This window comes from Sorex araneus, chromosome X (genome assembly GCF_027595985.1).
Source record: "Sorex araneus isolate mSorAra2 chromosome X, mSorAra2.pri, whole genome shotgun sequence".
Taxonomy (NCBI): domain Eukaryota; kingdom Metazoa; phylum Chordata; class Mammalia; order Eulipotyphla; family Soricidae; genus Sorex; species Sorex araneus.
Genome location: NC_073313.1, coordinates 367,176,883 through 367,192,529, shown reverse-complemented (window position 1 = coordinate 367,192,529; position 15,647 = coordinate 367,176,883). Strand labels below are relative to the sequence as shown.

The 15,647-nt window shown below is 51.6% G+C and overlaps 1 protein-coding gene across 2 annotated transcripts; it reads left to right on the top strand.

Annotated features, from left to right (window-relative positions):
* The first annotated feature begins 1,689 nt into the window (after window positions 1-1,689).
* Window positions 1,690-12,165, top strand: DPY30 (dpy-30 histone methyltransferase complex regulatory subunit). 2 transcript variants are annotated; one of them, XM_055122945.1, is made up of 5 exons: window positions 1,690-1,802; window positions 1,912-1,983; window positions 2,072-2,119; window positions 7,773-7,915; window positions 11,821-12,165. In XM_055122945.1, exons 2-5 carry the CDS (start codon window positions 1,948-1,950, stop codon window positions 11,891-11,893), a joined length of 300 nt encoding a protein of 99 aa, XP_054978920.1. In that variant the 5' UTR covers window positions 1,690-1,802; window positions 1,912-1,947; the 3' UTR covers window positions 11,894-12,165. The 2 variants fall into 2 exon arrangements, with proteins under 2 accessions (XP_054978920.1, XP_054978921.1); XM_055122946.1 differs by lacking the exon at window positions 11,821-12,165 and adding an exon at window positions 8,881-8,911.
* Window positions 12,166-15,647: the final 3,482 nt, after the last annotated feature.

Sequence of the window (15,647 nt, the reverse complement as noted above, 5' to 3'; positions counted from 1 at the left end):
ATCTGGGTGGGCTGCAAGCCAGATAAGCGCCCTACCTGCTGTACTATTGACCCCTGATGATCTGTGGGTGTGTGGTGCTCAGGCATTCGGGCGGGGCTCAGGGCGCCAGGACGGTCAAGTGCTTTTCCAGCTGTACTATCTGCTCCCTAGTCAGGACTTTAATAGCTTCCCTCTCATTGAAAGCTGTAATTTAATCTTCAACTTGGAATGAAGTTCTCAGATTTTCACATTACAAAGGCAGGGAATTTAATCAGTTTTATTTACACGTAAATGAATCAATTGCACTTAGAGCAATCAGAATTTGCACGTCTGAGCCACACTTGTGCAGGAGGTGCTCTCTGGCTTAGGGCTGGGGTCCCAGAGCAGTCTCCATTTTGTTATTTACAAATTGTGTGTAGGGGAAACCTAGTGCATATATGCATATATATATATATATATATATATTACATACATCATAGTAGTGTGTGGGATGGAGGCACATCCAGCGGTGCTCAGGGATTCTTCCTGGCTCAGGGATCACTCCTGGTGGCGGGGACTGGATGCTCAGGGATCACTACTGGTGGCAGAAGCAGGGTGCTCGGGGATCACTCCTGGTGGCGGGAACAGGGTGCTCGGGGATCACTCCTAGTGGCGGGGACAGGGTGCTCGGGGATCTCTCCTAGTGGTGGGGACAGGGTGCTCGGGGATCAGTCCTGGTGGCGGGGGCAGGGTGCTCAGTGATCAGTCCTGGTGGAGGGGGCAGGGTGCTCGGGGGTCACTCCTTGTGGCGGGGGCAGTGTGCTCGGGGGTCACTCCTGATGGCGGGGACAGGGTGCTCGGGGGTCACTCCTGATGGCGGGGACAGGGTGCTTGGGGGTCACTCCTGATGACGGGGACAGGGTGCTGGGGGGGGGTCACTCCTGATGGCGGGGACAAGGTGCTCGGGGGTCACTCCTGATGGCGGGGGCAGGGTGCTCGGGGGTCACTCCTGATGGCGGGGACAGGGTGCTGGGGGGGGTCACTCCTGATGGCGGGGACAGGGTGCTCGGGGGTCACTCCTGATGGCGGGGACAGGGTGCTCGGGGGTCACTCTTGATGGCGGGGACAGGGTGCTCGGGGGTCATTCCTGATGACGGGGACAGGGTGCTGGGGGGGGGGTCACTCCTGATGGCGGGGACAGGGTGCTCGGGGGTCACTCCTGGTGGCGGGGACAGGGTGCTCGGGGATCAGTCCTGGTGGCGGGGGCAGGGTGCTCGGGGGTCACTCCTGGTGGCGGGGACAGGGTGCTCGGGGGTCACTCCTGCGGGCTCAGGGCACTGTGTGGCTGATCTGAACCCCGCCACGTGCCTCACCCACTACCTCGCCAGACTCTCCCTTTGGTTGCAGTTGTCTGGGGACCACCCTCCAGGGCACTCAGGGCTCACTCCTGGCTCTGCACGCAGGACTCCCTCCCGGCCGTGACCGGCTGAGCCCAGGGGTCGCTGATGTGCGCGTTGAGGGGGTGCTGACTGCCTGCTCGGCGGCCCGGACTGGGGCCGGGCGCAGGCTCCGCAGCCGATCGCCGAGCGCGGCGGGCCAGGCTCCTCAGTCGATCGCCGAGCGCGGCAGGCAGGCCGGGCTCCGCGAGCGAGCGCCGAGCGCGGCGGGCCAGGCGCCGCAGCCGATCGCCGAGCGCGGCGGGCCGGGCGCCGCAGCGGGTCGCAGCGCGCAGGCGCGGGCCGTGCGGGCGCCGTCACGTACGGCGGCCGCGGATCGTGCCGGGACGCGGCGGCGGCGGCGGCGGCGGCGCGGCGGGGCTCGCAGGCAGCGCGGCCTGGGCTCGGGTAAGCAGCTCCCGGCCCCCGCCCCGCGCCGGGGCCCCGGGGGGCCGGCCGCGCGGGGCGGGCGCGGGGCGGGGTGGCGGCGCGCCCGGTAACGCCCTCTCCCGCGCAGGGCCGGCGTCCGGGGACTGCGGCCGCAGCGCGCGCCATGGAGCCCGAGCAGATGCTGGAGGGGCAGACGCAGGTACGCGCGGGCCCGGGCCGGGCGGGGGGCGCGCGCCGCCCCCTCCGCGCGGGCCCCGCTCACCCCGCGCGCCGCTTTTGTCCCCCAGGTCGCCGAGAACCCGCACTCCGAGTACGGCCTCACCGACAACGTCGAGGTAACGCCCGCAGCGCGCGAGCCGGGGGCGCGCGAGCCGGGGTCCCGGGGCGCGCGGGACACGCCGGTCTCGGGGGGTCGCGTGGCGTCGCGGGCGCCCGGCGTCCCTCGCGCCACGAGTGCTTTGGAGCGTGCGGGGAAAGGAGCTTTGGGTCCGACAGGCGGAGTTGCCCCAAACTAAGTAAAAAGTAGCCAGGCACACTTTGCTAGTGGGTACTGGCCGCACTTTTTTTTTTTTTTTGATCAGTGTACCTGTTGGGGGTATTGCTTTGGTATACTTGCCCCTTATAGCTTAGAAATTTAAAAAATATTGAGAAATTACAGGACTGGATGCGATAGCACAGCGGGTAGGGCGTTTGTCTTGCACGCGGCCGGCCCGGGTTCGATTCCTCTGTCCCTCGCAGAGAGCCCGGCAAGCTGCCGAGAGTATCCCGCACGCACCAGAGCCTGGCAAGCTCCCCGTGGCGTACTCGATATGGCAAAAACAGTAACAACAAGTCTCACCATGGAGACGTGACTGGTGCCCGCTCGAGCAAATCGATGAACAACGGGACTACAGTGCTACAGTGCATTGAAAAAATTTATTTTCTCGGTGGTAGAATAAAATGCTGGTGGACCTGCCTTTTTTTTTTTTTTTTAGTATGGTTTAATCAGTAAGTGCCGTTGGAAAGTATTACATAGTAGATACTTTAAGAATCGCAGCCACAGATACTCAGGGATCACTACTGGTTTGGCCTCGGAACATAATGTGGTGCAGAAATCCAATCTGGGTTGGCTGCATGCAAAGGAAATGCCCTTCCCCACCTAAATATTTTTAAATTAATACTGTTTTTTTTACCTGCTCCCTCTTAAAATATTTTTTTCTTTTTTAATTGAATTACCATGTGAAAAGTTACAAAGCTTTCAGGCTTAAGTCTCAGTTACACAATACTCAAACACCCATCCCTTCACCAGTACATATTCCACCACCAAGAACCACAGTGAACCTCCCCCCACCCCCCCCAATTTTTTTTTTTTTTTGCTTTTTTTTGGGGGTCACACCCGGTGATGCACAGGGGTTACTCCTGGCTCTGCACTCAGGAATTACCCCTGGCGGTGCTCAGGGGACCATATTGGGATGCTGGGAATTGAACCCGGGTCGGCCGCATGCAAGGCAAACACCCTACCTGCTGTGCTATTGCTCCAGCCAGCCCTCTTAAAATTTTAAAATATTAGTGCACTTATTGGGCTAGAGAGATAGTGTACCAGGTAGGGCCCTTGCCATGCACTTGGCCGACCTGGTTTTGATCCCCAGCACCCCATTTGGACACTGCCAGGAATGATCCCCAGGCATAGCCTAGTGTGGCTCAAAGCACAAAAATATGTTAATTTTTAAATTTTACTTTTCTGGGTGGGTACCTGGAGGTGATGAGGGTTACTCCGATTCTACCTGATCCTGGTAGACTTGCAGGACATAGAGAGTACTGGGGATTAAACCTCGCCCGGCTGTGTGCAGGGCAAGCACCCTACCCACTCTCCAGCCCCATATAGAAAACAAAATCAAAGTTGTTCTCTTAAAACTTGAGTATCATGGACTTGGTGTAATTGAATTGGAACAGTTATAGGTGTACAGTGTAATGATTATGGAGCCTGAGCAATAATACAGCGGGTAGGGCATTTGCCTTGCATGCAGCCGGCCCAGGTTCAATCCTTGGCATCCCATATGGTCCCCTGAGCATTCTGGGTGTGACCCAAAAAGCAAAACAAAAAAAAAAAACAATGTAATGATTATGTGTTTCAGAAATGTTACAATTAACCTAGATAACATTTAACATATAGATGTTACATAAAACTTTTTTTTGTTTTTGTTTTTGTTTTGCACCAGGTGGTGCAGGTCTTATTACTAGCTCTGTACTTGGGGATCACTCCTTGCGGAGTTCGGGGACCATCTATGATGCGGGCATCCAGTGTACTCCCCCTGATACTCCAGCCGTGCTCAGGGGTGACTTCTGTGCTCAGGTCTCTTTGGCCCTGCAGCCTTGTTTTAAATGACTGAACAGCATTCTACGGAGTGACTTTTTTTTCCCTCTTTGGGATTTTGAGTCATACTGTGGTGCCCCGGGTCTTGGACTCTTGGTTTGTGTGCTCCAGGGTCACTTCTGGCTGCGCTCAGGAGATCTCATGCCAGGGGTCCAGCTGGGGCGGGCACGTGCAAGACAAGCCCCTTAACCCACCCTGGCCCTGTGCGATGCTCCTTGTTTTTCACCAACGGAGAGTTGCTTGCATGTTTCGGCTGGTGGGGTGCTGCGAGGAACCCCACGCTAAGCCTGCTGGGCTGGGTCCCGAGGAGCTGCACCTGTTTCCATCCCCGGCAGCAGTGGACCCATGTTCCCTTTCTCCACAGTCTCGCCAACGTTCATTATTTCCTATCTTTCTGGGGGGGATCACCCCTGGTGGTGCTCAGGGGACCACATGGGGTACCAGGATCGAACTCAGGTTGGCCGTGTGCAAAGCAAATGCCCCACCCGCTGTACTATTGCTCTGGCCCCTATGTCCTGTCTTTTTGATAGTAGAATTTCTCTGATGATTCCTGGTGCTATCTCTTGGCTTCCTGTGTCTTGTGTGTGTGTGTGGTGGTTTACACCTGTCAATGAAGCAATAGGGCCAGAGAGCTCAGTGGACTGGAGCAGTGCTTTGCATACTGGGGGCCAGGGTTTGCGCCCTGGTACCTCATGGCACCCAGAGCACTGGTAGGAATGACGCCCAAACATTGGAGAGTGTGGGTTAAAAATAGGACAAAAAGAAAGACATTCATATTTGGCTAAGTGAGCACAGTGGGTAGGGTGTTTGCCTTGCATGTGGCCGACCCGGGTTTGATTCCTCCATCCCTCTTGGAGAGCCTGGCAAGCTACCTGTGGCATATTCGGTGTGCCAAAAACAGTAACAAGTCTCTCAATGGAGATGTTACTAGTGCCCGCTTGAGCAAATCAATGAACTACTGGACGACAGTGCTACAGTGCTGCAATGATGGGTTGGAACATTTCCAAGCAGAGTAATAGTGGGGGCAGTATAATTGGGGGACACAGACAGTGGTGTTCAGGGGGGTCTATTCTTGGGGCTTGGGGGTCTTTCCTGGCAGTGTTTGTGGGAGGAGGGTGCGGAGTTTGTCCTCTGGCTTTGTTAGCGCTGGTGGGGCCGGACCTGGCCTTGCTCAGGACCCATCCTGCACGCGGTCTGCTTCCCCCCTCCCGCACTCTCACTCCGGCCACAAGGGTGTTTGGCCTGTGTGTTTTGAGGGGGGCCATACCTGCAGTGGTCAGGGGTTGGCTCTAGCCGGAGGTTTCCAAACTAATTTGACTTGCGGCCCCCTTCCTCAGTGCCTCTCTCCACAAGTCTTCCTTCCCTTCCTTTCCTTCCTCTTTCCCGAGAGGGGCCCCATGTGGCGCCTTCCCCACTGCCCTAGCTCAGTTCCCAAGCCCTTCAGTCCGCATTTCTCAACCTTCCTCTGCCCGTTTCCTTCCTGCCTCGACTGATGGCCCTTTAGTCTCCCGCTGTGCCTCGGTTGACATGATTTCCACCTGTGATCTCCTTGGACTGCCTTTGGGGTCTCCAGGGGTCCATGCCACAGACTGAGAAACTGAGGCAGTGAGCAGAGCGTTCCCCCAACCGCAGCCAAGGCTGTGCCTGCCCGTTCTGGGTCTTTTCCACGTACCCCTGGGCCAGCACCACCCCTTTGGGAAACCCCTCAAGGTGGGGTCTGCTGAGTCTGTGTGCCGGCCCAGGTCTCCTGCTTCTCTCTTCTGATGGCTGAAAGTTCCAGAAGCCCTGCCAGCCTGCTGCTGTGGGCTTGGGATCCCCTTCCATTGTAATTTTATGGTGGGGGCCACACCTGGCTCTGTGTTTAGGGATCAATCCCAGTGGGGCTCAGGGAACCCTGTAGGGTACTGGGGATCAGCCCGGGTTGGCGCGAGCAGGAAATCGAGGCCCGTGCCCTTCAGTGCTGTCCATTGCTAGGGGCCCCTTCCTTGTAGTTTGTTTATTGGCTTATTGTGTGTGTTTCTAGCTGGTTGCTAAAAGCTTTGTGATTTGCTAGTTTACTGAGTTTGCTTTCAAGTGGCAGTGACAGCCTTACAGTTCATCCATTTCCTCTTTTCTGCAGTCTGTGCCTATTGTGACTCTGTATTTTACCTCCACATGTTAGAAACAGGAAGCTTATTGTAATTATTTTGAAAAGTCAATTATCCCAGTTCCTTGAGCCCCTCCCGGAGTGATCCCTGAGCTCCTGCGGGTGTGGCTCAAAAGCACCACTAGTTAATTTCCTTTAGATTTAAATAAGAAATAGCTCACTTTTATCTTCCTATTCATTGTAACTTTCCTGAGCGCTTTATTTGCATGTGTGTTGATGCAGATTTCCTTTGCTACCCCTTTCTGTTTCTCCTACCTGCTCCCTGTAGTGCAGGGGGGGGGAAAGGAGTGTGGCAGCTTCTCCCTGGGGCCTGGCCTGTGGCTCGGCGGGTGACCTGTGGACTCACCCTGGAGCTCCTGAAGGTCATCGCTTTTCTTGGTGATTTTGAGATTTCATTTTAAGATTAAATTAATTTTGTTTTGAGGGTGTTCCTGGAAGTGCCCAGTGCTGATGCCTGCTTCTGCACCCAGAAATTACTCCTGGCAGTGCTTGGGGGACTCTGGGAAACCTGGGGTTGAATCCACGCTGGTTGTGCGCAAGGCACGTGCTGGGCCCACTGCTCGGGCCGCGTTACAGAATCATCTTTAAGTAATTTGATTATGATGTGTCTTACTGGTGGTGGTGGTGCCTTTTGGGGCCTGTCCAGTGGTGCTCCAGGATCACTCCCGGTGACTCTGGAGCCACGTGGATTTCCTTGGGTGGAACTTGGATCATCCTTGTGCCGGGCAAGCACACTCTCCACGTGCCGTCTCTCCTGTGGGACTCATGGGACCATATGGGTGCCAGGACTTGAACCCGTGCAAGGCTGACGCACAGTCACTCATGCTTGGAGGTTGGTTTTAAGCTTTGCTGTGACCCGCAGAGCCTTTTAGTCGAGGTGTGATTCCCTCCTTGGCTGTTTCTCACCCCCTGCCCCTTCCTGCTGCAGTGATGGGTTCAGGGTCAGAGGATCAGGAGCTGCCCTTGGTCGTGGGGGCGCCGGGCTCCGGCCTCCTGCTCCTTCTGCAGGGCACTGTCTTTCCTGTGAGCTGGCCTGGTTGTCCCCGTCCTTCCTGTGTCTGAGGAGCTCCTGCAGCTGCAGGGGGGTCTCCTTCGTGACTTTTCTTTTTTTTTCTTCTGCGTTTTGGCCGCACCTGGTGGTGCTCAGCGCTCAGGGCTAACTCCTGGCACGCTCCGGGCACCGCCGGGGCTGCCTTACCTGCTGCACTACTGCTTCCTTCCCTTACTGACCAGTTTCTAAAATGGTGAATTCTCCAAAGAAGGCAAAGTTTTCCAATAAAAGAGCCTGATGTTGTCTCCAGTTGTGAGATGAATCCATGTGGCCTCAACTGGGCGTTTGTTTTGGCAGTGATTTATAATTAAATCCCAACTTCCTAGTCACTGGGATTTGCCTTCTTATTAGTAGTATCATTTTTGTGGTAATTTCTGTTTAGCACTGTCACCGGTGTAGGTGTTTATAATGTTTGTGCATGTTTTTTTAATTCACTAGAGGATAGTAGAGAATGAGAAGGTTAATGCAGAAAAGTCATCCAAACAGAAGGTGGATCTGCAGGCGTTGCCTACCCGTGCCTACCTGGATCAGACTGTTGTACCTATCTTGTTACAGGGCCTGGCTGTGCTCGCCAAGGAGAGGTAAGCGCCTGCTTTGTTTTGTTTAGTCTTTTGGCCGTACCTGACTATGCTCAGGAATTATGCCTGGCAGTGCTTGGAGGACACATGGGATGCCGGGGATTGAACCCAGGTCAGTGTCATGCAAGGCAAACACCCCATTTGCTGCACTGTCGCGCCAGCCCCGTGAAAGGTAAGAGCCTTGCAAGTGGAGTCGCCAGAACCAGCACAAACAAAGGTTGAAATAACGTTTGTTATGTAGGTGGGTTTTTTTTTTTTTTAACATAAATAAAAATTTATGGCGATTAAGGGTTCTTTCAGAAGTTAGCCCTAAGTGTGGACACTACATTTTTTTCTTCTGGTAATAGATCACATTGCATGTTTGTAATGATTTGTTATTGGGGGGCTGGAGCAATAGCACAGTGGGGAGGGCGTTTGCCTTGCATGCGGCCGACCCGGGTTCGATTCCCAGCATCCCATATGGTCCCCTGAGCGCCGCCAGGGGTAATTCCTGAGTGCAGAGCCAGGAGTGACCCCTGTGCATTGCCACGTGTGACCCAAAAAGCAAAAAAAAAAAAAAAAAGATTTGTTATTGGATGGTGTAATTTTGCGTTTTCTTTATATTTAATACCATGACTTAAAATACTTTGTAGACAATAATAAATGATGACGCTACAGTTTAGCCATTGTCTTACTGTTGGAATGTTTCAGTTCAACTTGCCAGTTTGGATTTTCATGCTTTTTTGACTTTTGTTTCATTATTAATATAAATTTGGTGGAGTTTTCCTAAAGGAAGGATATGACTATGGCATGGAACCCACACCAGGATTCTCGAAAGGTCCCATCGTATTCTCCAGTGTTGCATGGCCTCAGCGTCACGAGTGTTAAATGTTCTTTTTGTACAGTTGTTTGAATTTACTAGCAAGATTCTAGTTATTTATTTTTTTCTTTGTTTTGTTTTTTTGGGTCACACCTGGTGATGCATGGAGGTTACTCTTGGCTTAAGCACTCCAGCATTACTCCTAGCGGTGCTCATGGGACCATCTGGATTCTGGGAATCGAACCCAGGTCAGCCAGTGCAAGGCAAACGCCCTACCCGCTCTGCTATTGCTCCAGCCCCCTCTAGTTTTGTTTTTTTTTTACTGCTTTTCCCCAGTTCTACCCTTTTTGTGTGTATTTGGAAGCCAAATCAAGAAGAAAATTCTTCTTTTTAAATTATACTAGTCAACATCCGTAAAGCCATATTTGTTTTATTCAAATAATAGTCATGAACTCTAGCAAGCTGATATGACCCTGATAAGCAGCATGATGAATATACATCTCATTTTACACTGAATTATTAAGAACAGGTATATTTAATAGCTTGTATAAAAATTGTGTGTATGACTATTAACTTGTTCCTATAGATAAAGTGTTGGTACAAGAAATGTCTTGGCTCTACCACTGACATTTAAAACATGGGCATTTTGATACTTTAATGACGGTTAGTATAGTAGAAGCTGTAAGTTTTATTTCAAGCACTAGGGAAAAAATGAAGATCTTTAGTAAACTGCTATTTTGTGGGATAGGGATCCTGTACCGCAAGGCTTCGGGGATGCTTCTGGCTCTGCTCGGGCATCACTTCTGCCAGGGATCAACCCAGGTCGGCTGCGTGCAAGGCAAGAGTCTGGCTGCTATAGTCTTGCTCCGGGCCCAGCAAAATGATACTAGAAATAGAATTAGGAAAAATACACAACTTTGAGGGTGGGGGGGAACCTGGCAGTGCCGTGGAGTACTCGGGACTGTGCAGTCGATCAGATTCACTGCCAGTGTTCTGTGAGGAAGTGGGGGAGCACGGGGAGGTAGGGCAGGGGAAAGGCGTTGGGTACTGCCCCGTGTGTTCCTCAGACGCCAGCACAGGCCTGAGCGCCTCGTCCCTGGGAGGAGCCTTTGGGCCTTTGCACCACCTCAGCCCGCCACAATTGTTACCTGTATTTGCCTGATCCTGATCCTGAAGGATACTTAAGTGCTAGAGGAATTTTACTCCTGGCTCTGCACTCAGGAATCACTCCTGGCAGTGCTTGGGGGACCTCTGAACTGGGGTCAGCTGCATGGAAGACAACTCCCTGCTTCGGTCCCCTGGGAGATGTTTAAAGGGGTCACTCCTGGCTCTGCACGCAGGAATTACCCCTGGCGGTGATCAGGGGACCATATGGGATGCTGGGATTCGAACCCGTGTTGGCCGAGTGCAAGGCAAACGCCCTACCCGCTCTGCTATTGCTCCAGCCCCTAGGGGATGTTTTTGAGTCAGTTTTTGATAGACCCTTTCATGGATAGATTTAATAGGCATTCCCCAGCTTTTCTTCTTTGGACTTGTTTTCGCAGTAAAAAAAATTTTGTGATTGGTAATCAAGATCTAGCATTTCTTAATTTTTTTTTCTTTTTGGACCATGCCTGGCAGCAATGCTCAGGGCTTACTTCTGGCTCTGTACTCTTCACTTCTGGTGGAGTTCAGGGGACCTGGGAATCAAACCCGGGCAAGCTGTGTGCAGGGCAAGTGCCCTATCCATTGTCCAATCTCTCTGGACCCTCTGATAAATTAAATTTATTTTAATTTATTCTTATTTAATTTTTGGCTTTTTGGGTCACACCTGGCGATGCTCAGGTTATTCCTGGCTCTGTACTCAGGAATCACTCCTGGATGCTGAGGATCGAACCGGGGTTGGCTGTGTACAAGGCAAACACCCTCCCTGCTGTACTACTGCTCCGGCCCTCAATTTTAAAATGTGTTTAATTGGTGAGGTATACTTTGTGTGGCAGCATTAGAACTATTAAAATGCTCAGTGAAAAAATTGGGGCTGGAGAGATAGCACAGCAGGTAGGGCGTTTGCCTTGCACGTGGCCGACCCAGGTTCAAATCCCAGCATCCCATATGGTCCCCAGAGCACCGCCAGGGGTAATTCCTGAGTGCAAAGCCAGGAGTAACCCCTCTGCATCGCCAGTTGTGACCCAAAAAGCAAAAAACAAAAAAAAAACAAATAGTGACTTTAAAGTAAACATAACCAAATGTGAACAAATGTGTTACTGCTTTTTCTGACAGTCCCTTGGGGAGTTTGTCTTCCTGCTTCGGGGATACTGTAGCTGTCTTTCTCTTCTGTTCATTTTAATGGAGGAATAGGCTTAAACAGGGAGTCACAAATCACAGGTGTGCAGGTTGATGAGGTTTTCAGAAACCAGCCATGACCATGTCACCTGCACTCAGATGAAGAGACTGAATACTGCCGGCGTTGCCAAATTCTACCCCCTCCTGCCCTCATCATTGTCATCATCATCATCATCATCATCCTATTATCTTATTACTTGCACCTTTTTAAAAGTTAGGTTGTCGGGGGCTGGAGTGATAACACAGCGGGTAGGGCGTTTGCCTTGCACACAACTCACCCGGGTTTGATTCCAAGCATCCCATATGGTCCCCCGAGCACCGCCAGGCGCAATTCCTGAGTGCCGAGCCAGGAGGAATCCCTGAGCATCACTGGGTGTGACCCCAAAAGCAAAATAAAGAAATTAATTAAAAGTTAGGTTGTAGAACTGAGCTGATAACCAGGTTTATTTACTTGGGTTTTGGCCCACACCCAGCCATGCATAGGGCTGCTTCTGGCTCTGCTCAGGAGTGACCCTTCTTGGTGCCGGCCTGCCCATGTGTGCCAGAGACTCACCAGCGGGCTGCAGGCCAGGCAAGAAGGGCTTTCTGCACACTCTGGCCTCTGGCCAGATTTAAACTATATAGAAATTGTGTCTTGTCAGCTAACTTGCTTGTTCTCCTCCTTAATTTACTACATATGGCCTTTGATTGTATATTGGAAATTAAACTGTAAAAGATGTGTTTACATTATGGGACAAACACATTTAGAATGTGCATTTCTAAAATTTGGATTTCTTTTCCTTTTCAGGCCACCAAATCCCATTGAATTTCTAGCATCATACCTTTTAAAAAACAAGGCACAGTTTGAAGATCGAAATTGACTTACTGAGAAGAACAGAAATACTTGGTTTCTGCTGTAGATTTACATGATTAAGAGGCAGCTTTAATTGCCGTGATTCCCTTACACACCCCCTTCTTGGAAGTATAAGAACCTTCAGGACAACAGTCTACATCTGAAGTTGCGGAAGAAAACCTGTCTCCCTTATTTTGATTTGTTTGTCATACTTATTTAATGAGTGTATTCTGTGCAATTTTCTCTGATTGCCTTTAACCTTGTTTCTAAAATGACCTTCAAAATAAACCATTAAAACATTTTAAAGTAGTCTTTGTTATAGATGAGAAATATTTTACATGGTTCAGTAATTTTCATGATTCGTTTTTTCCTGTGTCCTAGAATGCGTTAGTAGTGAATTACACCAGATTCAAGTATAATACTTAAAGTCTTGGGGCTGGAACAATAGCACAAGCGGGTAGGGCATTTGCCTTGCACACAGCCGACCTGGGTTTGATTCCCAGCATCCCATATGGTCCCCTGAGCACCGCCAGGGGTTAATTCCTGAGTGTAGAGCCAGTAGTAAACCCTGTGCATCGCCAGGTGTGACCCAAAAAGCAAAAAAAAAAAAAAGTCTCAGCCAGGTTTTCTCAAGGTGGTTTGTCTCTAGATGACCAGGAGGGTGGGAGCTAGGTATCTGTTAGGGGTGCAGGATAGTACACCCAGCGTTTCTCGGGGCTGACTCCTGGTTCTGTGTTCAGAGACCCCTCCTGATGGCGCTCGGGAGGTCCTATATCATGTTCCCAGCCAAACCTGGGCCAGCCAGGTGCACAGCAGACGCCGTACCTGCTGAGCTGTCTCTCTGGCACTCCTGCCTGAGCTTTTGACAAGTAGCAGCTGTGAGTGTAATGCAGCACATAGTTGGGGAAGTACTGTGGGCATTGTGCAGGGCTTAGAGCGTGCTCTACTGCTGTTCTTAGAAAAAATAGTTCTCGGGGCTGGAGCAATAGTACAGAGGGTAGGGCATTTGCATTGCACACACTGATCCGAGTTCAATCCTTGGTATCCCATATGGTCCCTCAAGCACCGTCAGGAGTAATCCCTGAGTATCGCTGGGTATGACCCAAAAGGCAAAAAAAGAAAAAAAATAGTTCTCGTTGTAAGCACCTCTGTGAGCAGCACTCCCCTTTTTTTCTTAAATTACCTCTGTTCTAGCAGCTCTGCCCAGTAGATACTGTTCCCACTTTTCAGATAAGGAAACAGGTTTGGGGAGTTAAGTGGCTTGTTCCAGATCACCCCGCTGGTACGTGGGTGATCATTGGGCGTTCTAGGGCACTTCTGCCAGTGTGTTCATGTAGCTCAGGGAGAAGTCCTTGAGCTTGGTTCGCATCACCAATTTTTGCACCAAATGCCATCAGGCAGTCGTCCTTGGGGTCTGCTCACCCCTTCGGAGATGAAAAATCGAGAGAACTCATGATCTCTGGGAGGATTGTCGAGAGGTTTGGGGATTAAAGCCCTCGCATGAGGTTTTCCTGGCTCAGCCCCCAGCACTGCATGGTCCACTGAGCACTGGGAGTAGGCCCTGAGCGGTACGAGGGAAAGCTGAAGGCAGTCCAGCTGGCAGAAGGCTCGGTGGAACAGTGGTTCCAAGGGCAGTGACTTTGCCCCCTTGTTCCCGGAGGATGTTTGGTTCTAGCAGCTTTTTGAGGATCACTGCGGAGGCGCTGTCTGGCGTGTCCAGCGTGAAGATGAGGATGCTGTCGCCTGAAAAAGCTCAGCCCTCACCTGCTCCGAGCAGTCCTGTTCGAAATGCCCTAGAGCGGGTTGAGAAACTGCTTCGGAAGCGTGTGGGAGACTCGTGTGTTAGGAGACAGGACCGGGCCGGAGCCCTAGGACGGTGGGGAGGGTGTTTGCCTGGTAAGCGGCCGACCCGGGTTCAATCCCCAGCATCCCATATGGCTCCCACAGCACCACCAGGAGTAATGAATCCCTGAGTGCAGAGCCAGGAGTAACCCCTGAGCATCACTGCTGGGAGTGACCCAAAAAGAAAAAAAAAAGGAGAAAAACTTGGAACACTAGAAAAGTTTTTTTTTTTGGTCTATACCCTGCTGTGCTCAGGGCTTACTCCTGACTCTGTGCTCAGGGACTGCTCCTGGTGGGGCTTGGGTGATCATATGTGGTTTTGGGGATTGAACCCAGGTTGGCTGTGTGCAAGGCAAGAACCACACCTTTGTGCTATCTCTCGGCCCTCTTTTTTTTTTTTTTTCTTTCAAGATGGAAATCAGGGACTCAGGGTTTACTCCCGACTGCTCCGGGATCACTCAGGGACCGTCTGAGGCTGGGGGTTGAAGCAGGGCTGGCCTGTTGCAAGGCGAACACCTTCAACTAGGAAGTGCTCGGTAGGGCCTGGAGCATGTAAGCCAGGGCACTGGCCCTGCGTGCAGCCGGCCTGGGTTTGATCCCAGCACCCTGGTATTAGGCTCCCAAGTGTTTCCTTCTCATCCCAATATGCTCCTGGTTCTGTGCTCAGCGCTCATTCCTGGGAATTCAACCCAGGTTGGTTGCTTGCAGGGCCAATGCCTTAGCCCGTTGTACACTGTCTCTGGCCTCTTCAGTGGTGATTTGCTTTTGGTTTGGGGCCTGACCCAGCAGTGCTCAGGGTTTCCTCCTGACTCTGCTCAGGGATCACTGAGCCTAGGGTACTGGGATCAAACTTGCTGGCTTGCAAGGCCAGTGTCCCACCGACGGTCCTACCGCTCTGCCCCCCCTTAAGTGCTGTTTTATTTTTTCATTTATTTAAAAAAATTTTTTTTTTTGCTTTTTGGGTCACACCCAGCCACGCACAGGGGTCACTCCTGGCTCTGCACTCAGGAATTATCCCTGGTGGTGCTCAGGGGACCATATGGGATGCTGGGAATTGAACCTGGGTGAGTCGCGTGCAAGGCAAACGCCCTACCCGCTGTGCTATCTCTCCAACCCCCTCTTTAGTGCTCTTTTTTTTTTGTTTGTTTGTTTGTTTTTTTGTTTTTGGGTCACACCCGGCGATGCACAGTGGTTACTCCTGGCTCATGCACTCAGGAATTACTCCTGGCGGGGCTCGGGAACCATATGGGATGCTGGGAATCAAACCCGGGTCGGCCGCGTGCAAGGCAAATGCCCTACCCGCTGTGCTATTGCTCTAGCCCCTTTAGTGCTGTTTTAATACTGAGTGAGCTCTCAGAACCCGGGCGGGGGAGAGAGAGCGCAAAGGGTCCATCCTCGGCACCTCAGGGTCCTCTGAGCACCCCTGGGAGCCAGAGTACCAGCCTGGGTGGAGTACCTTGAGGGTGACCTAGATGCAGGGGTGGGGGATACTAAGAACTGAAGGAATAACAAATCTGTTGATTGATTTTATTTCTGGGAATCTTAATACTAAGAAATTCAGAAAACTTTTATGTATAAAGTTTTATTCCAGAAATAAGATACAAGCTTGCTCTTCAAGCCTGCCCATGTTCTTCCTTGAGTACTTATCTTGCTTGTTTCTATGTTTCTTTGCCTATTTCTACTCTGGAGAAGCCCATGTTCTTTAAAAAAAAAAAAAAATTTATGTAGGTTTTTGGGGTCACACCTAGCATGCTCAGGAGTTACTCCTGGTTCTGTCCTCAGGAATGACTCCTAGAGATGCTTGGGGGACCCTAGGGAATGTCGGGGATCAAACCTGGGTCAGCCGCGTCCACATTCCCAATCCAAGAAGCCCATGTTTTTTCTTGACACATTTCTCCTCTTTTTCTTCTTTTTCTCTTCTCTCACACCTGAGAAAGTTT

Coding starts and splice junctions, on each gene's coding strand:
- DPY30 (XM_055122945.1), top strand. CDS start 1,948: ATGGAGCCCGAGCAGATGCTGGAGGGGCAGACGCAG. Junction 1,984..2,071: donor TGCTGGAGGGGCAGACGCAG/GTACGCGCGGGC, acceptor TTTGTCCCCCAG/GTCGCCGAGAACCCGCACTC. Junction 7,916..11,820: donor GCTGTGCTCGCCAAGGAGAG/GTAAGCGCCTGC, acceptor TTTCCTTTTCAG/GCCACCAAATCCCATTGAAT.